Source organism: Epinephelus lanceolatus, chromosome 1 (assembly GCF_041903045.1).
Source record: "Epinephelus lanceolatus isolate andai-2023 chromosome 1, ASM4190304v1, whole genome shotgun sequence".
Lineage (NCBI taxonomy): Eukaryota > Metazoa > Chordata > Actinopteri > Perciformes > Serranidae > Epinephelus > Epinephelus lanceolatus.
Window position 1 is genome coordinate 13,139,660 of NC_135734.1, and position 14,439 is coordinate 13,154,098.

At 42.0% G+C, this 14,439-nt stretch overlaps 1 protein-coding gene across 1 annotated transcript in view; it reads right to left on the reverse strand.

Annotated features, from left to right (window-relative positions):
• Window positions 1-1,878: 1,878 nt before the first annotated feature.
• Window positions 1,879-14,439, reverse strand: part of klhdc8a (kelch domain containing 8A) — a 48,937-nt gene continuing 36,376 nt past the window's right edge. Inside the window, exons 7-9 of the mRNA XM_033626081.2 lie at window positions 8,825-8,926; window positions 6,646-6,794; window positions 1,879-3,150 (exon numbers count right to left, since the gene is read on the reverse strand). Coding sequence (XP_033481972.1) covers window positions 3,097-3,150; window positions 6,646-6,794; window positions 8,825-8,926 — 305 coding nt within the window. The 3' untranslated portion in view covers window positions 1,879-3,096. The remainder of the gene's footprint in view (window positions 3,151-6,645; window positions 6,795-8,824; window positions 8,927-14,439) is intronic.

The following is a 14,439-nucleotide window of genomic DNA, read 5'->3' on the forward strand; positions in this document are numbered from 1 at the left end:
ACTTTCCACTACCTACAATCCAGGTATCTGACCACATCACTACATAGTAATAGCTAATCCATCCACCCATTCTCCATTTTTTCATCTGCTTATCTGGGGCCAGGTCACCGGGGCAGCAGATCAAGCAAAGCACCCCAGACATCCCTCTCCCCAGCAACGCTTTCCAGCTCCTCCTGGGGGACCCCAAGGTGTTCCCTGGCCAGATGAGATATGTAATCCCTCCAGTGTGTTCTGGGTCTGGCGCCAGTGTTACGTGCCCGGAACACCTCTATTGGGAGGCGCCCAGGAAGCATCCTGATCAGAAGCCTGAACCACCTCAAATGACCCCTTTCGACGCGAAGGAGCAGCGGCTCTACTCCAAGCTCCCTCTGGATGTCCGAGCTCCTAACCCTACCTCTAAGGCTGAGCCCAGCTACCCCATGGAGGAAACTCATTTCGGCCACTTGCGATCTCATTCTTTTGGTCACTACCCAGAGCTCATGACCATAGGTAAGAGCTGTGACGTAGATGGACCAGAATCGAAAGCTTTGCCTTCCAGCTCAGCTCCCTCTTCATCACAACGATCCGGTGCAGCGCCTGCATTATTGCAGATCGCCGATCCATCTCACGCTTCATTCTATTCTCACTCATGAACAAGACCCCGAGATACTTGAACTTCCTCTGCTTGAGGCAGTAACTCTCTCCCAACCTGGAGAGGGCAATCCACCAGTTTCCGGCAGAGGACCATGATCTCAGATTTGGAGATGCTGACTCTGATCCCAACCACTTAACACTCGACTGCAAACCACCCCAGTGCATGCTGGAGGTCATGGTGTGATGACGACAACAGAAACACATCATCTGCAAAAAGCAGTGAGATTCTGAGGTCCCCAAAACGGACCCCTTCTTCCCCCTGGCTTCGCCTTGTGATCCTGACCATGAAAATCACAAACAGGATCGGTGACAAGGGACAACCTTGGTGGAGGCCAGCACCCACCGAGTATGTGGACGCAGCTCTCACTTTGGTCATACAGGGACGGGATGGGTCATAGCAGCGAGCCTGGTACCCCGTAATCGTGTAGTACCCCCCACAAGACTCCCCAAGGGGCGCATTCGTAAGCCTTCTCCAAGTCAACAAAGCACATGTAAACTGGATGGGCAAACTCCCAAGACCCCTCCAGCAGCCTCATATGGGGAAAGAGCAGGTCCACTATTCCAAGGCCAGGAAGGAATCCACATTGCTCCTCCTCCAATCAGTCGGAGCCTCCTGTCCAGCACCCTGGAGTAAACTTTTCCCAGGAGGCTGAGCAGTGTGACACCCCGATAATACGAGCACACCCTCTGGTTTCCTTTTTTGAACTCACTATTACTAATGCTAATCATGCATCCTTAACTAACAGAACACACAATTGAAAGTTTACAGCACAAAAATAACTCTAGTGATGTAAACTGTCTACTGGTAATCTTCTGTCATCATTAGAGCCACTTACTGTATATGAACAAAAGTAAAATATTCAGTGAATGATTATTAATACTTTTTCTCCGTTTTCCCCCATGTCAGTATTGTAATGTACATAATGTACATTCTAAGTTCATGACTTTTTAGACGTAGCTTAAAGTGTCATTTCTATTGAAAAACAATAAAGAAAATGACATCATACCTGTTTATGTACTATTTTTATATGTATGTACTATTATATATTTATACTGTTTCAGTCTGGAGAACCAAAGACAGTGGCTGTGTCTGAAATCACTCACTACTCACTCCCTAAATAGTGAGTAGGGGGGAGTGAATGAGTGAATGATTTGGGACACAGACAGTGTCATGAGTCAGTGAAGGCCTCTTGTGCTGTGTGGATCCATGTGTGTAATTGCTGCCATCTAGTGGAGAAACAAGTGCAGTACAAACTACAGATTTCATTTATTCCACTGAAAGTGACTACTCATATCCTCAATATTACACGACATGATTGGGTGTAAGGCGGATCAGAAATTGATCATGCTGTAGGATGAAATAAAATCACAATGAACACAATGAAATATTACACAGCTTAGTCACCTGTTACACAACAGCCTGAGCCAAAGGGACACAAGTTTGGCTTTGACTACAATGACAACACACTTAATACCTCTGAAGTCACAACAACAAATCTGTAACATCACAGCCTGTGTGAGGTGTTAACTGATGATTATTACAGCACAGCACGTGTTGCACTAATGAAACACTGAGTAAAGAAAACTTGTATTGCTGCTGGAATAAAATGTGTACGATTGATCTAATCCATTTCTTTGCCTAAATCAGCTGTCTGGTATTAAAACAAACAACATACTGTCATTTAACACAGTCTCTTTTCATATATGCAATGTATTAAATCATATTTTCATATCCACAAATGTGCACTGTTACAGGGTGATAGTACAGCATTCTCAGTGTAATTATTACAGTACATTACACCAGAAATTATTAATGATAAAATCAACTCTCACTCACTGTTAATTGCTTTAGTGCAAATGTTGTTACAGTACAGTTTAACCAAATATTACCCACTTTCTGGTGAGGTTTTTTTTGCTATGTAATATTAAATAATATACAAATATTGCAGTTATGTCACCAAACTGAATTAATAACTTATAAGGAAATCACACTATGTACATATGCTCACTTGCTAGCAAGCTCACATTAATAAACGCATGAACAGAGACACAAAACGAAACATGAAATGCATATTTGCGATAAAATAGGTCTTCTGTCTACATTACAAGACATATACGCTACAAAATAGTTTCTTCTCCATGTATGCACTGCAACGTACAACACAGAAGTGTCACATACTGAAAGTATCAAGAAACATAAGTCGGTATAAAGAAAGAGCCAGCTCCTCCATTGTGCATGTTTGTGCATACATGTGTGGCTCAGTGTCAGCACGGCCCAGCAGGGGGCAGTGTTGTCTGTTACATTACATCACAAAGTCGGGGGACTGTCGCTCACACTCCGTCTCTCTGAGATTCTTAAATGCTTCCTATATATTGCACTACAGTCTGATCAGGAGGGTCGTACAGAGGAGAGGAAGTGGAATCGTTGATCTGCTGCATTCATCTGGTGTCAGTTACGACAGGCTACAGATACTCTTCTTCTTTTACATACAGGATCTCATGGGCTGAGCTGGGAACCTGAAAGAAATAGAGATTTAAAGAAAAGACTGGTGGCTGAGGGCCGGACATATTTCCATGCTGACATTTTATTTAATATTAATATCTTAAATAAATGAAAACTATTGTGTCTGTCTGGCTGGGAGGTGTTTACAAAAACTGCATTTCAGGACACCAATGCTTCACATAGTTAAAGCTACGGATGATAACTTTCATGAAAATAACTTTTTGTCAAATCTGCTGAAACTGTCACTACATCCACACAGTAGAACATGAGACAGATAATGAGTGAGAAAAAAACATGTTCTTCCTCGTCATAGTGCTTCTAATGACACCTGCTAGAACCTACTGCAGCTTAAGGAACATGACCAATAAGAGCCAAGGAGTCTCTGATGCGGCTGTCAATCATTGCATATAAATTTCAGTCAAACTTTAAAACTAGGCTGCACTGATCAAATATGAATGAGAGCCATATTTTAGTGTACTGTTTCAGTTTTCAAATGAGGTTTGCTCCAGCTAGTGAGCTGTGTTTTCAACATGGCGGCCAAGTCATGAACTTTCTCATTTTACAGCTAAACAGTACACTAAACACTTCTGGAAACACTTGAGGTGAGATATAAGGAATGCTGTAACACAGTTTTGATTCATATTGATCAGCGCTGCCTAGTTGGACAGTTTGACCACAGTTTACCAGCAGTCATGACTGACATGATTAACAGCTGCTTCAGAGAACCCTTGACTCTGATTGGTTGATTTTTTGTTTATCTGCAGAGGATTCTTGCAAATGCCATTTCAAACACTACAATGAATATGAAGAAACTCTTTTTAACAGATTATCTGTCACATGGACTTCTGTGTGGATATAGTTATAGTTTCAACAAATATGACAAAAAGTAATTTTCATAAAAGTTACCAACTAGAGCTTTGAAGGTACTTTTCAACATTAGTGTGTCAGGAGTAAAAAAAAAACAGTACTTCACAATATGCAAACACTCAAACAAAACTCAGTGGAGACCGGGAAGATTTAACTGAAAAAACAAAACAAAATCATTGAGACATATTCTCAGTTTCTTTCCTTTGAAGAAATACATGACACACATATAATGTGACTGGATAAATGAAACTTGGATTATACTGTTGAAGCTCTGTGAGAGTTTGTAAAATGATGTTTTGGTACAGTTTGGCAGTTGTTAAACACAGTTGCCTATGACTTCAGTTTATCAAGAATTTTCTGCATTTTTTGGATTCTTCGTCTGTGTTGAGGCAGGAAAGAAAAACAGTTTTCTTCACAAATTCAGTGCAACACAGAGTAATTGATATAAATATAGTCACTTGGGGGTCAGAGTATTCCTTTACTAAGTGGCCATGATATAAGAATTGAAAGCACTCCGAGGTCTCCTGGTTAAGAAATATTGTACTGGCCATTATTAGATATGAAGCACCTTATAGCATATACTCACTTTTATCAGGCTGCAGATTGTCCACCAGGTGAAGCTGTTCAGTCATTCTCTGATCATTTTCTTTTTAATTTTGTTGCCACCTACTGGTGAGCAAAGTGCCATAACCACTGCTGCAAGTTCAAAGCTGCAGGATTGTTGTGGCTACTGTTTTCTTTGTGTGTATGTTTCAAAATTTAACATTCAGAATATTTAGCCCTGAAAATGCTCTTGGTATTTTCTCAGTCTGTTTCTCACTATGTGCGACAGGGTCCAACATAAACAGAAACAATTTTCTGCCAAAGTGAGATTTCTCTGTTTTTTTGTCTGTGCTCTTCTCACTGTTTTGACTGATGAGAATATGAACATCTGCAGTTTCTTGGCGACTGAGCAAACTCAATCTTCTAATGAGTTTTTAAACAATATGCAGCTGATGTCAGGAACAGCCAAGTTTATAGTTCAGATGTTTAAAAGACAGAAGTTAGTCTAAACTATCGTACTCATTTTCTTTAAATTGTTTCATCAAATCTTTTGCTTGTTGAAATGGAATTTCTCCTCACTGCTACTGTTGCTTTTCTTGCCGACAGGTGGTGCAGGTTGAACTTAAACAGCAGGTCCAGAACTGCAGGCCTGACACTGTAGGACTGCTGACACTGCAGCTCTGTCACTGAATAGTAGTGTTTGGGCCTGGTTTCAAGTGCTTTGCACTAATGACACTGTGTCCTTTTTTTCTTCTGTTGAGACACTGTCGCGTACAGTATCACTTACCTAATGTTGTTCATCATAGGCAGCTTTATTTGCATCAGCTGCACTAGTCTTTAAAGCTACAGTTGGTAAGTTCGGTAAAAATATATTTTTGTCGCATTTGCTGAAAGTGTACACGAGACGGATAATCATATTCCTCTGCCTCCTCATAGTGCTCTTAACTGCATCTCAAGAATCCACTGTCTGACCAAACACAACCAATCAGAGTCAAGGAGTCTCTAACACAGCCATCAATCATGTCTATCCCTGCTCGTGTACTGCTGTCAAACTGTCAAACTAGCTGTAAAATGAGGAAGTTTGTGATCCATCCGCCACGTTGAAAACAGTCAAGCCCAAACTCTGCACCACCCACAGGCTGGAGCAAACTTTCTCATTTTACAGCTAAACAGTACACTGAAATATGTTTCTAAAAACATTTGAGGTGAAAAACACGCAATGCAGTTACAGAATCTTGATTCATATTTGACATCACAGGCAGTGATCAACATGACTGACAAGATTGACAGCTATGTTAGAGACTCCTTGGCTCTGATTGGTTGCAAATGTCATTAGAAACAACACAAAGAGGAGGGGCAGCCTGATTTTTTTTCAGAGATTAACTGTTTCATGAATCACTGTTGGTATATTTTGACAGTTTTGGCAAATACCATAAAAAGTTATTTTTATAAAACTTACCAACTGTAGCTTTAAAGACTGGTGCAGCTGATACAAATAAAGCTGTGTGGCTTATGGTGTAAATTAAGTAATTATCACTGTTGCAATGGTGTCTCAACAGGAGAAAACAAGGACACAGTGTCATTAATGCAAAGCACTTGAAACCAGGCCCAAACACTATTATTCAGTGACAGAGCCGCAGTGTCAGCAGTGTCCAGACCTGCAGTTCTGGACCTGCTGTTTCAGTCCAACCTGCACCACCTGTCGTCAAGAAAAGCAACAGTAGCAGAGAGTAGAAACTCTGATTTGTGGTGTCAGCACGCAAAAGATCTGATGAAACAATTAAAAGAAAGTGAGTAGAGTGGCTAAGAGTAGTTTAGTTCTGTCTTTTAAACATCTGAACAATAAACTTGGCTGTTACTGACCGCAACTGTATATTGTTAAAATACTCAACAGGAGAGTTCATACATGGTGACATGGTGTCTGCCATACCTCCTAATCACCCCCTCCAGTTCTCTCTACCTTTGCCACATCGGAATTATATAGCCAATAGCTGGTATCCTTTCCAGGAGACTTTAAGTGGGCTGAGGTTTGGTGCATAGGCAGCCCTGACTGTAATTATACACTGTTACATTTACAGTTGAATTTAGCACAAGTGTACCTGGTTAACTCCTCCCACCACTAGGAGGCGGTCTCTGATGACAATGGAGGAGGTGGAGCATCGGGGAAAGGTCATTGGAGCCAACCTCTCCCACTTCTTCTTCTGAGGATGAAAGGCCTCCACTGTGTCCAGTGCAGACGGCTCATGACCTTGAGAATGTATTCACATATTCAAGAGGTATCAGACACAAAGGTAGTCAGGATTCCCTATTGTTTTACTGCTGTATACTGGCATACAGGGAAGTTCTTAGGAGACTTTCATATTTCACAGGAAATCTTAACAACATAAATGCACCAGGATATACAGTACAGGCCAAAAGTTTGGACACACCTTCTCATTCAATGCGTTTTCTGTATTTTCATGACTATTTACATTGTAGATTCTCACTGAAGGCATCAAAACTATGAATGAACACATGTGGAGTTATGTACTTAACAAAAAAAGGTGAAATAACTGAAAACATGTTTTATATTCTAGTTTCTTCAAAATAGCCACCCTTTGCTCTGATTACTGCTTTGCACACTCTTGGCATTCTCTCCATGAGCTTCAAGAGGTAGTCACCTGAAATGGTTTCCACTTCACAGGTGTGCCTTATCAGGGTTAATTAGTGGAATTTCTTGCTTTATCAATGGGGTTGGGACCATCAGTTGTGTTGTGCAGAAGTCAGGTTAATACACAGCCAACAGCCCTGTTGGACAACTGTTAAAATTCATATTATGGCAAGAACCAATCAGCTAACTAAAGAAAAACCAGTGGCCATCATTACTTTAAGAAATGAAGGTCAATCAGTCCGGAAAATTGCAAAAACTTTAAATGTGTCCCCAAGTGGAGTCGCAAAAACCATCAAGCGCTACAACGAAACTGGCACACATGAGGACCGACCCAGGAAAGGAAGACCAAGAGTCACCTCTGCTTCTGAGGATAAGTTCATCCGAGTCACCAGCCTCAGAAATGGCAAGTTAACAGCAGCTCAGATCAGAGACCAGATGAATGCCACACAGAGTTCTAGCAGCAGACCCATCTCTAGAACAACTGTTAAGAGGAGACTGCGCCAATCAGGCCTTCATGGTCAAATAGCTGCTAGGAAACCACTGCTAAGGAGAGGCAACAAGCAGAAGAGATTTGTTTGGGCCAAAAAACACAAGGAATGGACATTAGACCAGTGGAAATCTGTGCTTTGGTCTGATGAGTCCAAATTTGAGATCTTTGGTTCCAACCGCCGTGTCTTTGTGAGACGCAGAAAAGGTGAACGGATGGATTCCACATGCCTGGTTCCCACTGTGAAGCATGGAGGAGGAGGTGTGATGGTGTGGGGGTGTTTTGCTGGTGACACTGTTGGGGATTTATTCAAAATTGAAGGCACACTGAACCAGCATGGCTACCACAGCATCCTGCAGCGACATGCCATCCCATCCGGTTTGCGTTTAGTTGGATGATCATTTATTTTTCAACAGGACAATGACCCCAAACACACCTCCAGGCTGTGTAAGGGCTATTTGACCAAGAAGGAGAGTGATGGAGTGCTGCGGCAGATGACCTGGCCTCCACAGTCACCGGACCTGAACCCAATTGAGATGGTTTGGGGTGAGCTGGACCGCAGAGTGAAGGCAAAGGGGCCAACAAGTGCTAAACACCTCTGGGAACTCCTTCAAGACTGTTGGAAAACCATTTCAGGTGACTACCTCTTGAAGCTCATGGAGAGAATGCCAAGAGTGTGCAAAGCAGTAATCAGAGCAAAGGGTGGCTATTTTGAAGAAACTAGAATATAAAACATGTTTTCAGTTATTTCACCTTTTTTTGTTAAGTACATAACTCCACATGTGTTCATTCATAGTTTTGATGCCTTCAGTGAGAATCTACAATGTAAATAGTCATGAAAATAAAGAAAACGCATTGAATGAGAAGGTGTGTACAAACTTTTGGCCTGTACTGTAAATAACTGATTTTGTCAGAATTTTATTAAAACAATAAATGCAACAGGTTGCTTTAATTTTATAAGCATGAGCTGGACAAATACCATGATCTCACTGGATTTTTTCTTTGTCACAGGCGTTGAACTTGCTGACAAACACACTGAGTCATATCAAGACTTATAAGTAGGTTATTTTATCCCATAGGATTGTTCGGCCATGAGTTATGTAACATGGATGCCGTAAAATTCACAATGTATCCCTCTCACCAAGTCCTCCTGCGACTATCATCCGTCCACGCAGGAAAGCAGCAGCAAAGTCAGCTCTCTTCGTTTTCATCGCCACCGTCTCCTCCGACTTCAACCAGGCGCCTACGGAAGAAGACACGACAGCTGAAATGAGCAGATGTGTGTGTGTGCACAAGCTTATGAAGTAGCTGAGGAGGGAGGTCAGTGGCACTGTAGTCCTCCTTTGGCCAGACAGGATGCTGCTGAGCTTGTTTTAAGTGTGTGACCTGCACAAACAGGTCACACACAAGCCAGCTGCAGCCAGGACATGTGCAGGACGCACACAGGCATGCCACAAGGACACACAGAGGTTATAACAAACACAAACTACAAACAGAAAGAGAGGGGACAGGAAGGCTGGCAGTGGGGTCAGAATATTACAAGGAAGACAAAGTGTTGATAGTGCTGGCCCTTTAGACAACTTTAATGAAAAACCTGAAACTATTGTGCTGGTCTGGCGATCTGTCCAGGGTGTATCCTGCCTCCTGCCCAGTGTCAGCTGGGATAGGCTCCAGCCCCACAGTGACCCTGAACAGGATAATGAATGAATAAGTGAATAAACAAACCTATAGAGTCTTATGTAGTGTGGACAGAAGTGGGTCACTACACAGGGGACACCAGGTATGCTGGTTATAGTCAGACTGTGAATACAGTAGTGTGTATGTTGTTGCACTAAATTAAGAACAGGGTAATACAATTTCCTGTAAAATCCTGTGAGGACTCTTTATGTTGACAGCTTGACAGCTATGTTGTGTGAATGTATATTTATTAGTTATTTATTAGGAGTAAATATGTTTTAATGTTTTAATAATCCAAACAATATTCTTTAAAACAGGAATGTGAATCAATTCCACTAGCTTTATTTCCTCTTATCATTTTGGACTCTCCCTGGGAGGGTTTTGCATGTTTGTTGGTGTAAAGTATGGTAATGTATTGGTATCTTTTATGTTTTGAAGCTTAGGTTTTATTATTTTCGTGCATATATCTGTTGTATCATTAGAAGAGCAGTCTGTTTAAGCATGTGTGTGGCTGCTGGTGGAGATCATGCTGTTGCCTGGTGGTGAAAGTCCTAGGAAGTGTGGTCCTTGTTCACTATATGACATAAGGCAGAGTTAGACTCACTATGTGATCATGTGATAATCTCATGCGATTATACAGATGGCTGTTAATGTGCTGATAGTTGATAATGCTTGCTTTAGTTCAAACATTGTAGGACAATGTCATTTTTAGTTTTGTCCACAGATGAAAACAATTTCTCAGTTGTAGGAACTATTTTCTTTCTACTGAACTACTCCCGCCAGTTGTATCACCACGCAGAAGGAAGTGTGCATTCACTCATGGACAAGAGGCTGTTGCTTGTGACAGCAAGAGATGTAAACATTAATGGTGTCCTCCTTTGCTGAGCTGTAGTGGTGCAAGGTGAGCTAGCAGTGGGTGCAGTGCCGGCCCGTGGCACAGGCAGCATAGGTGAATGCTAACCCCCAGATTCCACTAAATGCGTGTTGGTTGCGTCTCCGCTCCGCAGAGCTGATACGTTTCAATTCTAGTCAATGTGTGTGTTTCCACTGGCTGCGGCTGTGCTGCGTTCCGGCTCCGTCTCTGCTCCGGCACTCCGTAGCCCTCTGCAACAGATACGCAGGACTTCTATTTTTGCCGGACGCTGGAGCACAACGCAGCAATTCAGCACAGAGCAGATCGTGCGGGGCAGGAAGTCGTGCACAGAAACACAATAAAACATCCGGTTAATTTTCAAAATAAAATACACAGTGTTCACGGCGGATCATATTTCCCTGCCCTACACCTTAAAAAAACGTCATAATGGGCAGAGGCAGGCCTGAAGTCAACAGGTTTTCAGACGTCATTTCACCCCATTGACACCATGGATGAGGAGATGTTAATCATGGAGATGCACCGAGATGTCTTGCTACTACTCCTCTGGTTTTGTGGTTCTGCTTATAGAAACTACATCTTGTTATATCGCGTGATTATGCGTGAATTTGCAAGATCTCCTGGGTCCTTGTGACTCCCGCTGTCCGGCGGAGCTACACCGCTACGCACAGCAAACGCAGCCGGTGGATGTTGACAGACGGCGGAGCACGCAGCGAATAACCAGCGCTGCCATTCTGCAACAGACATGCATCCAGTGGAATTCCGGCGTAAAGGGTGCCATCATCCGTAGGGAGTGGCTCAAATGGGGGAAGAAAAAAAAACAACTTTATCTTTTACTATATTTTACTAGTACTATGACTGCTATTATTTTGAAATATAACATAAGGCCACAACAACATAACTGTATAACAAAGCCTACTACATTATAGAGAGGCTGTTTTTTTCTGGGTTCCTGTTGCCCCCAGGCCCCCCTGGTAGAGTTATCCGTTGTCACGTGAACCCTGAAACATGCTGTATTGTTATCATGTCAAAACGACAAAAGCTGGGGGGAGGCTTGCCTAAGGCACCTAATGTGTCAGGGCCACCACTGAGTACATGCACATTTCCTTCTGCGCAGTGATACGGTTTGTGGGTGTAGTTTGATAAAAAGAAAATAGTTCCTACATGAAACTGTTCACAACAAGGTCTGTGGATTATCTTGAGTAACCGGTTCATGATTTTTTTAAAGACCCACTGCTGTTGAGTTTGTCAAATGTATTTATTTTGGCACTTTAAGCAGAGTGCGATTTAATTCCATTATTTTCAAGAGAAGGCAAACATCTCTACGGCCGATACCTTACTCTGACACCAAAATAATTGATACGACTGATAAATAGCACTACAGGCTAGAAGAAAAATATCTATCTTATATTTTGGGGTTAAGTGTCCCTTTAACATTGCTACTGTCAATGAGGAAGCCCCCTGCTGGGAATTCAGCCAGGGTACATACAGGTGCAGTGGTGAGCAGGTGGTTTTTCTTATCTACCACAGCCATTGGCATCTTTCATCTCAAAGTGTTGGAAACGATGTAAGAAAACTCTGTCAAGCCAAAGGTGTCGCAGACATTACAAAAGACCTTATGTGGTTGGAGTAGAGGTGACATTTCCTTCACATTCTAAGCTGAAGAACTCCAGATGATAAAAAGTGTACTTGAGAGTGGTGGAAATAAAAACAGCCGTTCTCTTTCCCCGGCAGACTGCAGAAATTTTCTTTTTACTTTAAGGTTTAGTTGCTGCCAAGTCTTGTTTATCAGACGGAAACCCGGAGTGGAGAGAATCGTGACAGAGGAAGAAAGATAACTTCATTAGGGAGCGAGGGAGGGAGGGAGAGAGAGTGAATTAAAAAGAAAGATAGAGACAGAACAAGAGAGAAAAAGTACAAACATGTCTTGCCCTTTATTGTTGTCTAACTTTCTTTTTTCAGGATCTATCTTTGTTCTTATCTTTCCTCTGCTTAGTTTTTCTATTTTCTTTGCTCTATCCACCCTGTCCTCTTCATTCCCTCTCATTGTCTCCTTGTTCTCTTTTCATTCTCTTCCTCTCTTTCTTTTCACCTTGTTATTTCTCCCTCTCTTTTTCATTTATTCTCAATCTTTTTTCTTAAATAAGAGACAGAGAAAACAAGGTGGAGGAAAACAAATAGAGGTAGAGAGAATGAAAGAGAGATAAGTAGCCAGATGGTGAACCTTCCTGCATGGTGCAGCAGTGTGTAATGAAGAGCTGTGTTTTCCTCTCCAGCCTGGTTACACTGAAGAGAACAGAATAGAGATCACAGCTGGCTGTCCACTCTGCTCTCTTCTCTCCCCAGAGGGAAGCCCTCCTGGTAGATATTTCACACTGGGATGTAACATCAGGCTGGATGTTCATTTTTTTGCTAAATGAATACAGGGTTGTGTATTTAAACTTATTTATATCCTTAAAGGAAACAGTGGAAACGATACCCAACTAGTCAAGTGTCAAGAACAACCTGAAGTAACTCTGTATTATCAGAACTTTATCCGTCAGGTCCAATAAAATAAGGTAAGGTGCGCTTATCATTAAATTACGGGGAGACAACAGGAAGTCAGTTGGCTCAGCCAGACAAAATCTCAAACATGCCTGCTCTCAACTCTAGTCCTTCCTTCAACCCCCCCCCCCCCACAAAACGCACAAGCCTAAGAAAGTTTTTTGGGGTTTTGCTAGGAATGAATCTGGCAGTACGTCTGAAAATGCTATCAAGCTTTACTTAATGTCGGTTCTGCTTGCGACACTCAGAGCATTTATATAGCAGCAAACCACTCCTTGCTATGTAAAGACATAGAGGAGTAATGACATCCTGAGCAGAGAATGAAGTCATGTTACCTCTGTGTGTGTTGTAATCCGAGCTTCTCTGTGTTTTGTTGTGGCTATCTCATCAGCGCAGCTTTTGCACTGCACTGCTATCATGGTGTTGTTGTGGAAGCATAGGGCCCCCTCTCTGGTTCCCCCCGTTAACACCGTTAGCTTTGTTAGCACTGCTGCTGTTGTTAAGCTCTATTTATGGAGTTAGCACCGCCGGCTCAGCCGCCACCATGCTGAGAACCATATGCAGACAACTCATATGCATGGGTGCTGGTGAATTTTTTTTTAGACTGAACCTCTTTTGCTGGTGTCCAGGTTGTGCAGCGAAGCCCGGGACATGCCCCCCTCTGGTGCTAAATGGTGCGATTTGGTGCATTCTGGTCATGATTTTATTCCTGGAAAAGGCACCAATTTCTGCATGGAAAGTATAAAATAAAACATTTCACCTTGATGAAGTAGTCTAGTAGCAGTCTAATCCTTTTTCATAATGTAACAGGAAAATAGGGATGGTTATTGCTATCATTTTATTGATACTACCACTCCTGCTGATACTCCTTATTGGTTTGGATCTTTATCAATACTCTTATCCATTCTTTTCCGTTACTAAACATTTGCTTTTGTAGCCAAGGGTGACAAGTTGCATCTATACTTATGAAGGTAACAAAACAAAACACGGAGGCTCCACAGGCCGAACCAAGATAGCAAAAACCCCAGACATACGCACTCACCACTTTGAATGTGCACAATTTGAAGCAAATTTGAAGGAACTATGCATAAAATGTTTTTTTGCATTAGTGATAACAATAAATGGACTATGACAGGATACATAATTCAGTGTTGACAGAAATCTGTCTGTAGATGGAGCTCTTATACCAATGCAAATGCTCTGAATTTCACTTAGAGACCCTGTAATCTAACAGTTTTAGGGGCAAAAGATTACACCATGGAAGCAAATTATTATTGGCTGTTTTGTAATTTTGGATATATAGTCTAATTTTTAAAATTAATTTTAAAATATTCCCAGTGTACACTATTTATAACAACATGGGCTGGCCTTCAACAGGGATGACCCCTGAATCCTACTAACTTTGGTGATCCCCTCTAGCACCCTAATCCCCTTCTCCTCCAGCACCATCAGCAGGTCAACATTGTGGTTTTAAGTTGGTCTTTACAATTATTGGATGGATTGCCAGGAAATGTGTTGCACACATTGAATTCGTTCAATATTTTGGTCTAGGAGCACATACCTGCATGCCTGATGACATTCTCAGCTCATCAGCCTCAGCTGCACTTTGTGTTTAGTCTACTTAGCAAATGTTGGCATGATAATGTTAATATTCATACCTGCTA